The sequence below is a fragment of the Cydia fagiglandana genome, chromosome 5, assembly GCF_963556715.1.
Source record: "Cydia fagiglandana chromosome 5, ilCydFagi1.1, whole genome shotgun sequence".
Classification (NCBI taxonomy): domain Eukaryota; kingdom Metazoa; phylum Arthropoda; class Insecta; order Lepidoptera; family Tortricidae; genus Cydia; species Cydia fagiglandana.
The window spans coordinates 7,097,077-7,114,566 of NC_085936.1; the positions used below are offsets into that span (position 1 = coordinate 7,097,077).

At 38.4% G+C, this 17,490-nt stretch overlaps 1 protein-coding gene across 1 annotated transcript; it reads left to right on the plus strand.

Annotated features, from left to right (window-relative positions):
- The first annotated feature begins 2,092 nt into the window (after nucleotides 1-2,092).
- On the plus strand, nucleotides 2,093-6,531 carry LOC134664367 (uncharacterized). Its single transcript, XM_063520947.1, has one exon. It carries the CDS (start codon nucleotides 2,108-2,110, stop codon nucleotides 6,059-6,061), a length of 3,954 nt encoding a protein of 1,317 aa, XP_063377017.1. The 5' UTR covers nucleotides 2,093-2,107; the 3' UTR covers nucleotides 6,062-6,531.
- The last annotated feature ends 10,959 nt before the right edge of the window (nucleotides 6,532-17,490 follow it).

Below are 17,490 nucleotides of genomic sequence, written 5' to 3' on the forward strand. Positions count from 1 at the left end.
CTAATTACACGGTCCAACCGGCTCGTCTGTCCATCTGTAACCAACAATAACCTACGGATTATATGAACACGGGACACAAAAGCAGCCAATACAACTAGCGGAAGCAGTTATAAAGTTGACCCAATTTTTTTTTATTAAGCTATGAGCTTCATCACATATGTTCCTTGAGTAATTCTAAGCATTTCAAGCCTGGGAGGCAATAAGAAATGTGTGTCTACTCGGATTTGTAATGGATTCAAACTTTCAGCCCCTTTTTAACCCTGTTAGGGGATGAATTTTACAAAACGCTGAAATTACTTTTCCTGTCTTTTAATAATAATCCCAAATACAAAGATTCAAGTCCCGCGTTCGAAATTTTTTTTTGATATCCATACAAACTGTCAACCCCTTTTTCACCACCTTAGGGGATGAATTTTCAAAAACGCTGAAATTTGTTTTCTTGTATTTTAATAATATATCGTTTTACGAAGTGTTTAGACAAATATACGCACAGACACACATGCATGTCTCCCGTTAGATAGATCGATGCCTATGTAAGCCGGTTCAGTTGCAAATAAACCATCGCTGTGATCATACGCAAATTTCTTTAATTTTTGAGAGTATTCAATACAGAACCTTATAGCTATCGAAACATGGTCCATAATCGAACAGGATGCGAATCGAAAGAATAATAAGATAATCACCGGTCGGCGACAGCGGCGATACCTGGATCGAGTGCAAAGTGCAGTTGTTTACATAAAAACATTGTAATTCTCGGCTACGCGGCGGTGATGTTATTATAGTTTTGAGTTGTAAAAGTGAATAACTTTGTTGTTTTGGGACTTATAACGTTATTTGTTGTTAATCGACATGGCTACAGTATCAATCGACGAAGTTTCAGTGCAATTAGAAGATATATACAACAGTATCAAGAAAGCGGAAATTAATTACAAAAAATGCCCTAAGGACAGGCTAACCCTTGGTTACGTAAAGGTGCGCATGCAATATATTGACGAGTACTGGTCATCATTTAAACAATTACACTCCGAGCTACTAAAAATATCAACTACGGAACAAAGGCAATCTCTGTTATACTTCGTCGAGAATTATTACGATAAATGTGAAGAAAAATACTTGAATCTCAAAACTACGCTTCAAGACCTGTTGGACTTTAACACACCTACACCGGCTGGCACGCCCATGAATGTTTCGTCAGTTCCTGGAGATATTAGGACAGTTATGGATGTGAAATTACCTCGTTTGGAATTACCGAAATTTTCTGGTGTTTATGAGGAATGGCAGGCATTTGAAGATATTTTTACGTCAATAATTCACAACAACCAGTCATTGAGTGACGTGCAGCGGTTTTATTACCTAAAGTCTTGTTTAATCGGAGAAGCCAGCACAACATTGAAGCATTATAAAGTAGTGGAGAAGAATTACAGACCCGCGTGGGATACATTGAAGAAACGTTACAGTCATAAACGTCTTGTGGTCAATGCAATTCTCAAAAGGCTGTTTTCATCAAAAAAAATGCTGAGTCAATCTCCTAGCCTGTTGAAAACATTAGTTGACAATATGAAAGAGTGCCTTCACAGCTTTAAGGGTCTGTCGATTAACACTGATTCTTGGGATCCCATGCTTATATTCTTAGCGACTCAAAAATTGGATCCAGAGAGTCACAAACAATGGGAGGAGCACGTGAGCCTGCAAGAGACTGGGGATCTGCCTACCATCAATGAATTGTTTCACTTTTTGGAAAATAAAATACATACATTGGAACTTACGTCTGCAACGTCGTCGCAAGTCAAGACTGTTAAGGAACGAGCATTTCACGCCAGTACTATATCCGACAAAAATTGTCTTTTCTGTCAAGAGGCTCATGCTTTATGCCATTGCAAGCAATTTGGGAAATTGGATCCAAGCGAAAGAAGCGAGTTTGCTAAGAATCAAAAATTGTGCTATAATTGTCTCCTGCCAGGACACTCAGTGCTGTTCTGTAAACTAAAGGTATCATGCAGGGTCTGCCATCGTCGACACCATTCACTACTCCATCAAGGCAAACTTTCAAGGAGTGACGTCAGCAACTGAAGAGAATAAGACAACTGACGTTTCTGCACATGCCAAAATGGAAGAAATCGACGACGGGAGCCACAACGATGACGAAAAATTAGAAGATATAGTGGCCAATTTTGCAGCAGATGAATCAGCTGGACTATTGGCTACGGCTATAGTACCGGTACGAGATACGACTGGAAGGGTGATCCTGCTGCGAGCTTTAGTGGATAAAGGATCACAAGCGACGTTTATCACGGAGAGGGCAGCTCAACTATTTAAAGTGAAGAGGGAGTCTGTTAGAGGAAGAATTACGGGCGTTGGCGAAACCAACATGAGGGTTAATCATACCGTCCAATTAGATGTTCTTTCACGATATGAGAATAAATTTAACCTCAATGTAAAGATGTATGTCATGCCTACGCGAGTAACAAAGGTGCTGCCATCCAAAAGGGTACCTATAAATGAAGAGTCAGGTGACTGGGCGCATTTGAAAGATCTCCCTCTAGCAGATCCGACATTTGACAAACCTGGAAGAATTGATTTGCTTTTAGGAGTGAAAGTATATTCCCGAATCTTAAAAGAAAAAATCGTCAAGGGTCCACCAGGAAAGCCGATTGCTCAACTTACCAGCCTGGGTTGGATTATCTTCGGAGAAATTGATGAATCAAACCCTCAAGAGGATGTAATAGCAATGCATCATCACTTAGACCTGGATAATATGGTGAAAAACATGTGGGAGTTAGAAACACCTTTAAAACGAGCATATACCGCAGACGAAAGACTCTGTGAAGAAATATATGAAACACTTCATTCCAGGACTAAAGATGGGAGGTATGTGGTGAAGCTACCTATGAGAAATGACCCGCCTCAAGCAACACAAGGTAATACCAGAAGCATAGCTATGAAACGACTTAAGCAGTTAGAATCACGTTTTGATAGGATGCCTCAATGGAAAACGGAATATACCAGAGTGCTTGACGAGTACCTTGCCATGAACCATATGGAAGAAGTTCCAGAAGAGGAAATGGAAGCTCCAGCTGTCTATCTATCTCATCATGCTATAATTAAAGAGGAGAAAGAGACAACGAAATGTAGAGTCGTATTTGACGCGTCAGCCAAGGGTTCTAATAACAAATCATTAAACGATGATTTACTAGTCGGACCCCAGCTTCAAGAAGACTTGCGAAACATTATCATGCGTTGGAGGATGAGAAAGGTATGTTTTGTGGCCGATGTGGAGAAAATGTACCGCCAAATACTGGTAACAAAATCGGACACTAACTATCAACGACTACTATGGCGTAGTAATCCAAACGAAGAAGTTAAAGATTATCGCCTACTTCGAGTTACCTTTGGGACAGCATCGGCCCCTTATTTAGCCGTCAAGACGCTGCATCAGATAGCTATGGATGAAGGCAAGGACCAACCTAATGCAGCAAGAGTCATTAAGGAAGACTTCTATATGGATGATTTGATATCAGGGAATGACAACGTGGACGAGGCCATAACCACAGCACGTGAAGTAAAGAGCATACTGCAACGTGGAGGTTTCCACCTACAAAAATGGACCTCAAACAAACGGGAGTTCCTGGAACAAATTGAAGCGTCGCAGAGAAGCTCGCGAGTTAAGATGGATATCAAGTTAGATGGAACGATTCAAGCATTGGGACTATCCTGGAATGTGGGCCACGATACTTTTCAATATACATTAGAGCTACCCGAAATTCCTGAAATTGTAACCAAACGAAATATACTCGCTCAAGTACAAAGATTATTTGATCCTCTTGGTTGGTTAGCTCCTGCAATTCTACCAGCTAAAAGTTTACTACAACAGTTATGGCTTCTGGGTATAAGTTGGGATGAAGAGGTCAGTGTTGATGTTAAGCAAAAATGGATAAACTTACGTCAAAGCTTTGATTACCTCTGCGACATCGAAGTACATAGATGGTTATATACGACTGAACGTAATGTGAAAGCAGTTTCGGTCCACGGGTACTGCGATGCATCCACAAAGGCATATGGTGCCGTAGCTTACCTAAGAGTTGAGACAGAAGAAGGAGAAATACGCACAGGCATAATTGCTGCCAAGACGCGCGTCGCACCTGTGAAACCAGTATCTCTTCCAAGACTGGAACTGTGTGCTGCGGTGCTCCTGTCTAGACTACTCAAACAAGTAAAAGAAGCAATGAGAATACCCGATACTCACGTATATGCCTGGACAGATTCTTCCGTAGTACTATCATGGCTATTGGGTGACCCTGGAAGATGGAACGTATTTGTCAGCAATCGAGTCGTCGAGATATTAGACAACATTGGCAATCAAAGGTGGTACCATGTTGCCTCTGAAGATAACCCAGCAGACATCGCGAGTAGAGGGACAACCCTTCAAATACTAGCACAAGATCAAAAATGGTGGAAGGGCCCTAGGTGGCTACAGACGGACGACATTCCATATAGAAGACCTGAAATAAAAGAAACAGAATTAGAAAGAAAGAGAAACATACAAGTAAACGTGAATATAGAAAGCGAAGAACCTGGAATTAAATTTGAAGATTTTGATACCTTGTCAGAGCTTATGAAGACGGTTGTGTATAGCTTGCGATTCCTTAACAGTAAGAAGATTCCTGAAAACGTACAAAGGGAATTAACAACTACAGAACTAGAAGATGCTTTAATAAGGTGTATAAAATTAGTACAAAGAAGAGAGTTTGGTGCGGAGCTAGACAATCTAATGAAAGGCAAGGATGTAAAAAGGGATAGCGCAATAAAAGGGTTGCATCCTTACCTTGATGAGAAAAATGTTCTCAGGGTAGGCGGAAGACTTAGGAATGCTGACATCCCGGAAGAAAGAAAACATCCTATTATACTTAATAGTAGAAATGCACTGACCTTATTAATAATAGCAGATGCTCACCAGAAAACGCTGCACGGCACGATGCCATTAATGTTTGGCTATCTACGTTCAAAATATAGGATCCTCAGAGTTCAAAATGCAATTAAAGCATATATTCACAAATGTGTTGTCTGCGCCAGGCAAAGAGCTATTACACGAACACAGATTATGGGAGATCTACCTAAAGTTCGCATAACGCAAGCCCGACCATTCTTGCATAGCGGAGTAGATTTTGCTGGCCCCATACAGGTTTTGATGTCAAGAGGCAGGGGAGCAAAACCTAATAAGGCCTATATCGCAATTTTTGTCTGCATGGTCGTCAAATGCATTCATCTCGAACTGGTTGGCGATATGACCTCAGAATCCTTCATAGGAGCCTTCAAGCGTTTTGTAGCTCGTCGAGGAAGATGCACGCACCTATGGAGTGACCAAGGGCGCAACTTTGTCGGCGCCGACAAGGACTTGACCATAGCATGGAAAGAATCAAATTTACAACTCCCAGAGCGGTTAGGTAGCTTACTTGCGGACGATGGAACGCAATGGCACTTCATACCTCCATATAGCCCAAACTTTGGAGGTCTGTGGGAGGCTGGGGTGAAATCAGTAAAATTCCATTTAAAAAGAATACTCACCGCCAATCTCACCTTTGAAGAGTTAAGCACGACGTTATGCGAGATTGAAGCGTGTTTGAACAGTCGGCCTTTGATTCCTGTGGATACAAGCGACCCAGATGCCGAAGTACTCACACCTGGACATTTTCTGATTGGCGAGGCGCCAGTTACAATACCTAACCCTGATTTACGAGAGATCAACACCAACAGGTTATCACGTTGGCAATTCACCCAAAAACTCGTTAGAGACTTCTGGCATAAGTGGCAAAATGAATATCTCTCCCGTCTTCAAGAAAGGCCAAAGTGGTTAAAACGAGAACGTGAATTCGACCTCGGCGATATTGTATTGATAAAGGACGATCAACTTCCCCCAGGAAAATGGTCACTTGGTCGAGTGGTAGACAAGCACCCAGGTCCGGATGGCGTGACTCGTGTCTATAGTGTACGGGGTCGCGGGGACGTTACTAAACGTTCAGTGTCAAAATTGTGTGAACTGCCTGTTAATGCTAACGAACAGTAATTGTGATTTTGCATTATTTGTTGCATGATTGTCTTGTGTTATGTTATGTACCAAAAATGCCCTTGAGTCTTTACTTTACCGAAATTTTAAGTAATTTCTTGTATAAGAATTGAACAAATATCACGAATTACCTACTTATAATTATTGTTAGTTCATTTATCTTGTTGATGTAATACGACGGGCTTTGATATGTTCTTACCCTTTATTTTCTTATAATAAGTAAACTTGTAAGAGCGAACATGCATGTATATGTATGCCTATGAATGCGACTTAGATGTAAGATTATTTGAATCCGTCAGTAAATAACGAATTAATTGTCTTTTGATTATGCCTGAGTGAAAAAATGTATTTTTTGGTAGGCGGCATGTTTAGACAAATATACGCACAGACACACATGCATGTCTCCCGTTAGATAGATCGATGCCTATGTAAGCCGGTTCAGTTGCAAATAAACCATCGCTGTGATCATACGCAAATTTCTTTAATTTTTGAGAGTATTCAATACAGAACCTTATAGCTATCGAAACACGAAGTTTCAAATTCCTAGCTTAAAATAAAACTTGAACACCATACAAACTTTCATCCCATTTTAACCCCCTTAGTGGTTGAATTTCTCAAAATCGCTTCTTATCTCTTGTATACTTTATAAATGTAATCTAGTGTGCAAATTTCAACTTTCTATCTTTTGTAGTTTCGGCTCCGCGTAGCAAAAATCTCCAACCAAAATTTTCACCTTTTTACGTTTTTCTTGTAAAATTACTAAGAAACTGAAAAAAACAAATATCAGCAATGAATTCTACGTCTTTGGTTTATACGAAAATGATACCAAACTTGCCCTAGTACCCACCAGGATCAGATTGTTTTTTTTAAAGATGACGGGTGGCGGCCGTCTTTGTACCCCACCGTCCCCCCCACCCCAGGCTAGAAATGCTTAGAATTACTCAAATATCAGATGTGATGTAGCTCATAGCTTAATAAATTTTTTTTGTGTCATGTATGGCAGCGATACATAACTGATTCCAGTAGTAGAATCAGTAACCCGGGGGTGCTGGCCACGGTGAGCCTGTGCGTGCCCCCGCGGTATGTGTGGTGCCGACGCCGACCGCCGCTGCTGGCGGAGCCGCGCGCGCGCACCGGCCTGCTGCGCGAGGCGCCGTGGACGAGAGCTCTGCGCACGCTCAATCGAGTTGCTACCCCAGAGGCGTAGCTAGAGGATATGGCGCCCGGGGCAGGCACCAAATTTGCGCCCAAAAACGAAATGAACTAACGAAAGAGTTACTTTTTTACTTATTACTTACAGTTTACTTTTAATTGAGACAAAAAAGTGTTTTTAGTACATCGGTAGCTAACAAGCTTACTTAGGGCATACTGATAATTCCTGGAACTGGCCACTTAGAAAACGAAAATTAAAAAAACAATTATAGGGTTTGAAAAAGGAACTCTCTGGCAGTATATTACTTTTTAATTTGTGAGGCTGTCATTTGTTTTTTCATCGTGACGTTGGGTTGAAATTCGTGTGTCGTTGTGGCAATGAATTTAAGTCGTGAAAATTTTCGAAGCAATTTTTTTTTTAGATTTTCGATGTGGTGTAACTCAGCAAGAAAGTTGTCAAAGACTTCAATTAGCATTTAGCGATGAAGCCCCATCTCGTAGCTCTGTTTACTCGTGGTTTAGTAAGTTTAGATGAGGACTTGACGATGAACGTGAAGGCCGGCCGGCGACAGCGGTTATCGATAGTAATATTGATACTGTACGACAACTAATTGAAACTGACAAAAAAATTACCTGTCAGCAAATTTGTAGTACCTTGGGCATTGGAATGAGCCAGGTGCAAAAGATACTGCATTTGCTCCTTAAGATTTAGAAACTTTTTACGCGATGGATACCGCACGATTTGACGGAAGACCAGAAACGACTGGGTCAATTTCTGAACACGATTTTTTTTCTGTCCGTGATGAAAATCGCTGGTTAGCATCAGATAATACTTACCATTTTTTTTTTACATAAAGAAGCCACACTTTCACACCGGGTTCCATATGAATTCACTGATTAATTGATTTTTAGAGTACACTTAAAAATACCTAAAGGCTCTAATTACTACTCCCGTGCCCTGTCCAGAATCTACTTTTGAGCATAATGAAAAATCCTACGAAAAATTCTACATTAGTATCACTAATTTAGTGTCAAATACTTAAACTAGATGATATTTACTATCACTGAGCACATACACTATTAACTTCATTGTGGTAAATAACTCGTGATCGAAGTTTAAATTTTGTCCGAGCGCGCGAGTAAAATTTCGTCGGCAAAATTCAAAGGGCTCTGACAGCCGACGTCTGTATCTGAACCGCCTCGTGTCCCGCCTCACCTGTACTGGCAGTATTCGGCTGTTTCTCAAAGCAAGCGGATGTACGTCAAGCTACGGCGTGTTCGAGCAAATCGCATAAGTATTTCGGAATCCGAGTGGGCGACAATTTTTTTCTAATTTCGATGCCCCTTATAAATTTTATTTCCCACATAGCTTTTCAATAAAAATTGTCATATTTAGGAGCCCTTTATGTATCTTTATGTAAGCGATAACATAACAGTTATGTCAAACACGATTTAAATTTATGGCGAATTTTTTTATTACGAATTCTAATTTCCGTGCCCTAATTCCCATGGAATATTTACCTAAAACAGCTGATTAAGTGGCACGGGAATTAGAAAGTATTACATTTATTGTCAACAAATTTTTAATTGGGGGCAATGTAAGTTAATTGGCAATGTTTACGTCATATTATTATTACATATATATATATATATATATATATATATATATATATATATATATATATATATATATATATATATATATATATATATTGGCATTGAATATATATTATATGTAATAATAATATGACGTATATCTTTCTATTTTACATTTAAGGAAATCTCAAAGAATGCACAAAAATCTATGAACGGTTTTTTAGTATAAGTACTATAGTACATACTTACAGGGTGGACCCGAATAACCCCGGCAATTTTAATACGTAAGGTAAGGTGGGGTAAGACGACACTGGGGTAAGACTATTACTTGTATGGAATCCTCGTACTGTTAGTCTTGCGCCACCTTACCTTATTCATAGATCATGTTAACATTAAAATATTATATAAACATAAAACTATTTTTGGAATTATTACATATTATAATACCCGTACCTAAGGTTACATGAAACAAAACGAATCAAATTTACAATGGCTTTTTTTTGTAAATTTGACAGCTGACAGCGTAAGCCGTATAAAGTTTAAATATCTGGGAGACCGAGCTTTGCTCGGAAAACATATACCTACCTAAAAACTCAAAAATGCGCGTTTTCCCAGAGACACCTAGCTAGATCGATTTTTCATCCTAGAAAACGCCCATATATGATCAAATTTCATCGAAATCGTTAGAGCTGTTTCCGAGATCCCCGAAATATATACAAGAATTGCTCGTTTAATAGATTAGTTGTTATAAATTAGCTTTTCTAATAGGTACAAGAAAAATTAAATATATCCTATTCTTACTATATTATAAATGCGAAAGTATCTCTGTCTGTCTGTCTGTTATATCGTCACGCTTAAGCCGCTGAAACAATATCATCTTGATAATACATATTTGACATGGAGATAGTTTGAGGCCTGAAGAAGGACAAAGGATCTGGGGGCACGGCAGTGCCGCCGCCAAGTCGAGCAAAACAAAGTGGCACGGCTGTGCCATCAAATCTCAATTCATCAAGCGCCGCATTTCTGGGCATTGAACTTGATAGGGGCCTCCAGTGGGAAGCACACACTATTAAAGTTTGTAACAAACTGGCGGGTGCCTGCTTCGCACTGCGACGCCTGGCAAGGGTGGTGCCCAGGGATGTGGTGAGGTCCTGCTATTTTGCCACTGTGCACTCGATCCTCCAATACGGTGCGGAGCTGTGGGGCCGCGCTGCCGAATGGGAGCGTGTCTTCCGAATGCAGAAAAGAGCCGTCCGAGCGATTGTACAGGTACGACAAAATACATCTGCAAAACCACTCTTTAAGGACCTCCAGATACTCACGCTGCCCTCTGTAGTCATATACCAAGTAGCTGTCTATGTGCGATGCCACCATAATGAATACGCGAGAGGAGCTGACGTGCACGGTCGTAACTTGCGGAATGCCCACAGGCTCCTGGGTGTTAAGCATAGGTTAGCCAAGTCAGCGAAACTAACCCACGTGATGGGGCCGACTGTGTACAACAGACTGCCGAGTCATGTCACGAATGCGCCGTCATTAATGAGCTTTAAAATACAACTGAAACGATGGCTTATCGAGCACACTTTTTACAGCTTTAATGAGTTTATGGAGTACAAAATAAGTACCCAAACTTAGATCTATATTTAATTTTTAATTGTACGAGTATATCATATTATGTAAAATGTTACAAATCTTATTTTGTAAATAATTTCTTGTAAACAATATTTTTGACATGTAATACGAACTATTATGAATAAAATATATGAAATATGAAAACAATAACATTCTATCTAAATAACATTTAATTTGATCATGTAGTCTAAGAATTAATACACTTTAAAATCCCTTAGTTTTGTCACTGGCACAATCACTCTCAATCAATATTATTTTAAGGTACCAGCATACCCACAAGTTCCAAATTTAAAACGTAATTAGGATTTAGCTTTTTAAGCCAATAAAAATCTAATAATACTGCAATATTAGTCACGTTCTAAAGATAACTGCATAATTAAGTTTGTAATCCTATAGAAATATGCGATAACAACGTTACCTTTTAGTTCTTACAATTAGTAGGGAAAGTAAAGGTACACTACGATGGACGATGTGAGTATGAATAAAGATGTATTATGATATGTATATACATAGTATCAGTATGGTATGGGTATGATTACCCGAAAAGAAGGACAGCCTACAAAAAGAGATGGGATCCTATCAAAAAGAATTCATATAAAAAGATGCAAATCTCGCAACGCAGTTCTTCTACTCTACTACAAAAAAGTTTTGGGATGTAATGTGAAAGTCGGTTATTTTAGTCAGTGCCAGGGGGTATATTTTTACCAAGTTTTTTTTTAGGAAGATTATGATATTTTTGAGAAATTACTTAACCAACCTACACTTTGAAGATTTTCCCGCAGGGCAGGGACACCCCGTATACCTATGTGTAAAGTAAGGCGGGGTAAGACTAACTTAGTTTATTTTCATCGGGCAAGACTAACAGTATGAGGATTCCATACAAGTGATAGTCTTACCCCGGTGATAGTCTTACCCCACCTTACCTCATATGTGTTCAAACAATTTTTTGGGTTATTAATTTATGAAGGCAGCATATTCGATTTCTTCAGATTAACTTACACAATAACTTCTTCTCACTGTGGCCCTATTTATTTCTTAGTATCATTTCCTATAAAACCATATACCAGATCATACACCTTGTACCTATCTATATGCAGATACATAATGACACTTTTTAATGAATAGTTTTGTATGTAAAGGCGGACAAGTTTACGAAACTACTCAAAGTATTGTTTTGAAATATGTACATTTTACTAAGAAAGAGAGATTAGTTGCCATTAAAATAAAGGAAAAGATTAGTCAAATACGTAGTTTTTAGTGTAACATACTTTCGTAGATTTGTCGTTCGAAACTAAAATTAAAGAAGGTAAATATATCCGATGCCACTTCAGTATGGTTGCAGTGTATTATTGTAGATTAAAATATACATAAATAATAGTTTTAAGTACCAAAATAAGTTAAGAAAACAATTCCCGTGCCGTGTTCTAATTTCCGTCCTAGTAAAATCTAATTTCCATGGACACACTAATTCCCGTGCCCTGACCAAAATTTTAAATTTAAATAACTTTTATAGTTTTATGAATATTTTTATCCCATAAGAAAATTAATATTTATTATATTTTTTATCAAATTCTCAGCATATTTTTTTTTGTGTAATGTTGGTATTTCAAAATTCCATGGGAATTAGACAAAAATGCTCGTTTGGTGAAATTGACCCGACTGCGTGTAGAGTGGTGCCGTAAAATGATAAAAAAAATTGACGGAGGACAATCAACGGCTGTATATAATATCGTGACAGGTGACGAAACATGTGTTTACTGCTTTGAACCAGAAAGGAAAAGTCAATCGGCGGAGTGGGTCTTTTCTTTTGAAGACTTGCCGACGAAAGATAAAAAAAATCGAAGCACTGGTAACAAAATGGTTGCTTCTTTTTTCGGCAAATCAGAGCATTACACCACTATACCGCTAGAAAACTTAAAGACAGTAACTGCAGATTTGTATGTAAACACGTGCTTGCCCAGAGTGTTTGACAAAGTTCGTGAAAAGCGTCCCCGTAGCAAAATAGTCCTCCACTACGACAACGCGTCAGCGCACTCCGCCAAGGCAACGAATGTGTATTTGAAGGCCTCAAATGTGGAATTAATGAGTCATTTGCCATATATCCCCGATCCTGCACCATGTGATTTCTTTTTAATTCCCAAAATTAAAGCAATACTCAGAAGTTTACGATTTACAAGCCCGGAAGTGGCAGTGAATGCTTTCCACAAAGCCATCGAAGAGGTCCCTAAGGAAGACTGGACCTGCTGCTTTTCACAATGGTTCCAGCGAATGTAAAAGTGTGTAAATAGTGAAGGTATATACCTCGTAAAACAATAAATATACCATGGATAATAAGTCGTCTCATTGCTCAGTATCCAGAAACTTTCAGTATGGCCCACGTACGACCCACCTGATGGTCAGCGGTCACATGCGCGTTGCCGACCATTTTAAAACTTATACACTTATTTTTTGGAGATCTCCTTAGACTTAAAGGTTCAATATCGCTTGTGAGTTTGGGATCGTAGACTATTCACAGGTACAGCGCGCCTTTGGACTGATTTGAAGGGTCCAAGGTGGCATCCAGATGCTCCTGCCCAAAGGTGACAGCAGTACTCAATAAATGGGATCTGTCTACCCCAGAGTAATGTATCGCCTCCCTTTATTGAGCACACCGAGTTTTTTTTTGGATACGAGCGCAGCCTACCCAGCAAGGTGGCTACGAAATTATTGGACGTCACTGATGGAGATCTCAACACCGAGGCTCCCAATACTCCCTGACATGGGAAGGCTTGTGCCTTGAAAAATGAGGTTTTCTTAGCCCTAAACGCCCAAAATTGAGTCTTGGTGGGATTGAATTGGACTAGTTTGTCCCGATCCCACATCGAAACCTGACACAGGTTTTTCACGACATTCTAGTATCACAGAACGAGCGATGTTATCACGGCATGTCTTATACAGGGTGGTCCAAACCTTGACGTCCATAATTTTTTTAAATTTCTCACGCTGTGGGCTATCAGAATATGTACGTTAGCCGAAGTTTCGTAGTTTTCGAATTATGATATTTATTCCTTTTAACGTTTGTTAAGAAATTCTGGGGTGATGATTTAATTTAAAAAAACTATTGAACTTTATTGTTTCTTTTTGTAACATAATCCTTGACCAACGGCGCAGTTGCTAAAACAACAGCATCCTCACTTGGCTGAGTTGAGCTGAGTTCAAGCTTAGATGTTGCCCTTACCTAAATAAATAAAAAATAAATAATGATAAAATACAAGCGATTTCAAGGACTTTTTGTTATTTTAGAAACTGCTAGACCCTTAGTTTTTTTAAAAGGCCAAAAAAGTGATACCTAATAGTCCTAATTTTTCAGAGTCGCCGGTCAAAGGAACTGAGGTGGAAAGCTTCCAAATTAGTAATTCATTAAAAAAGTCCTCTTTTGTTATTTCTACTATTATTTTATGGTGTCACTTCCCCATCGCTATTTCATGTTATATGTGCAAATACCACGAACATGTATTAGAAGACATAAAAGCAAAGCAAAGCTTCACCCCGGAATTTCTTAACAAAAGTTAAAAGTTAAACTCGTAAACTACGAAAAATCGGCTAATCATGGGGTATATATATTCTGATAAGTGATAACCCACGACGACGATACTAAAAAAAATTTTTGGACGTCAAGGTTTGGACCATCCTGTATACAGGTTGGCTAAAAAATAACTGCATTTTCCTTGCCAGGGAGATTTTGGGGTTACACCTAGGTACTGAGCAAGTCGCGAAAAAAAAATTTGTCTGTGTCCTTCATTTTGGCTGGTCCATTTTCTATGGGAGGTATTTTGCCCATTTTGGCGCCCCCCCCTTGGACGGCGCCCGGGGCACGTGCCCCCTCCAACCTCCCCCTAGTTACGCCTCTGTGCTACCCGGATTGATGTGTTCCATTGTTCTGAGAATGACTTCAATAAAATCACTTTGTTTGTATTATGTTATATGTAATTCTTTGAAATAATAATAGTATTAAGTCCTAGGTTAAATATTTGCTACACTAACGCATTGGGCAACTGTCATGATAGCTGTACCGTTATTATAAATAAATAATAATAAAAAAATAGTTAAGTTTATAAAATACATATATATGTTAGTCTGTAAGGTATTTGTAATATGAGAAAAATTGAAATTTCTAATAAAAAAAAAAAAAAAATTAAATGTAGCTTAAGACTCGCATGAACCCGCCACCACAAAGCATCTCCCATACAAATGAAATGACGCTCTCATTTTAAAACGACAGGATTAAATTATATGTACTTATAATAACATATACAAAGGAAGTAGTATCAGCCCAAAGTGTCAATGAGTTTAAGAATAAACTAGATAAAGCACTATGTAAACTCTACTCAACACTGAAAACTCGGTTGATGGCTCTAGATACTCAGTTATTTTCAACTGCCTGCCTGCTTCACGAATAATAAATAAATAAATCCTACCTATGCCTAGTACTAGTAAAGTTTTCATTTCGAAAAATGGTTAGGCGCCTCTAGGAAATAGAGCAAGTAGAAAAGTTTTGTAGGTAAATACTACAATTTCTAGCAATAAAAAAGTGTTCTAAATTAAAAACTCTAACTGAAAAGCACTGCCATTTTAAAGGAACGACGATTTTAGCGCAGGTGGTGGTCATGGGAGTCTAATAATTAACTATCCCACATCGCTTGTCCATACATTTGAAGTCATTGACCCGCGTGGCATCCTATCCATCTGTAACCGTGGTATCGTGGGACGTGCTAGTTAATTATCGTCCTAACCGACACCAATGTGATTTATTTAAATTCAAAGGCTTTTTAATGTTTTGGATTTCCGCTCATTACCGATATAATATGAGCATTAATAATGAGGCTACGAAAGCCCCATTTAGACCAGTACAAAGTTTATTTATTTTATTCAATTAATTAATTAATTAAAATGTAGGTAACTGACGGTGACCCTATTTCAAAATGAAGTTATAAAGTTTATAAAATCTCATTTGTAAGAAATACAGTAAGTTAATTGAACTTAGGACTAATTAGTAATTATTACGCATCCATTTTTGATACCAACTTTTATGTAGGTAACTAATTTTTATGTACCGCGTTTCATTGTTTAGCGTTTCTTTAAATATATTTGCACAAGGTGACAGTCCATTTCCAACGACAGCTGCACTACTGTTCATTTTACTATGGATATTGACAATGACAGCGACGGGTTCAGTACCGCTAGTGCAGCTGCGGTTAGAAATGGAATGTTACCATAATTTAAAGTCCTGCAACCTGATTGAAATCTACGGATCTATACGGTGCGATTCGGGAAATGAATTAGATATTCACTAGATATGAAATAGTAACAATATGTGACGTTCCACGGCAAAAGGTACCTTATGGCCGCAATAATACGAGTATTGGAGCGGCGTTAATAATAGCGTAAGCGCCAACCGCCATAGGGTACCTTTTGCCGTGGAACGTCACATATCGTTACTATTTCATATCTAGTGAATATCTAATTCATTTTCCGAATCGCGCCGATAAGCCCTCCTCTCCTAATGTGTGGGTAATAAGGTGTTAAAGAAGGTTCTGGGACCCGTCAAAAGAATCTATGGCAGTTTGTGGATCCAAAAGAATGCCGAAATAGAGCAACTGATAGCAGAGTTGAACTAAGCACATCGTCTCCGCTAGCTTGGCCACCTTGAAGATCGGGCAGTTAAAAGAGTATACTTGAGTCAACCAACTGAACACGATTGGATACAGTAGAGGCATACCTCTCCGTAAGCTCGGCGTCAGCAAAAACTGGCGTAAATCCGCGCAGGGCCGAGTAAAATGGCGTGCTCTTGTATTGAAGAGTCATTTTGTGTCTTCGCGCCACCCAAGTAAGCGTAAGTATATATAATTAAGTATGTAGTGGTAAAATTGACTTCTACATATATGCAACAAAGTACATCAATACTTTTTTATAACTATTATTATAATGTCAAAACTTATCTTCTAGCTATAATGTGTGTTCTTCCCTCAAGAAGAAATAAATACGTCACATTTAGTCAAAGCCTTAAGCGAAATATATTTATATTTCTAATACGTGTTATTTATGAGACTGTGTATTATTTACGAGTCTCGCAGTTATAAGCGTCGGGAAGAAAACTATTTTGTCAACAAAGTTTGCTATTCGTTTACTTTGTGTTCCGCCAGTCGGCCGGAGCCAGGGCAAGGTCCGTAAGTGAGAAGTCGGTTACTTCTTATTGCTGCAGGGTTGTCCTGCACAGGTATTTCAAATATTTTTCATAAGCGGGCTCTGTTCTCGTTTCGAAGGCAATATTTTTATAAAATACAGCATTAGCTTTGGCACACGCGACGCTTTTGGTATTCGTTATATTTTTAAAGGAGTTTAATGCTTGTTATGATGTTGACAAAATAGGTAGGTACTTGTGATGTAAACGTGTATGCGTTTTAAACTTTATTTCTTGTTATTTATTTAAATTTAAATATATTATGTTTTATAAAATAACGAGTACAAATGGCACACTTACCTAATGAATTATAGGTGAACCAGGATCTATTGAGGGTGCGCCATGTTACGGAAATTTGTTGGTACTAATTTCTAGCAATGGCAACAATTTTAATAATAGACAACATCTACCCTCTATGATAGTTGTCAATATTGACAATGTAAACATTGCTTTGTCTAGTTTCGTGTGAATTATTATTAGACTGCAATAATTATGCAGAAAGTTTTAGATTTTACAGAGAAAAAGTTGTAAATAGTGTATATAGTTATTTATTGGAAAAAAAACGTGCGGGAGAGGAATTTCTTCCATTAGAAAACATAACGAAATTAGCATCTGAATTGACGGGTAAGTTTCAAACTTATGGACAAATGTCACTATAGTCAGGTCGTCACGATTTGGTGGATGTCTTGTAATAATTTGATTTAGAACATATTTGGTACGTTAAATAATTTAATTTGTAAAATTATCAATATAAATTCTTACTTATAACTCTTGCTTACTTATTGACTTTACGCTATTCATTTTATCTAAATCGAGTCAGCCATTTAAG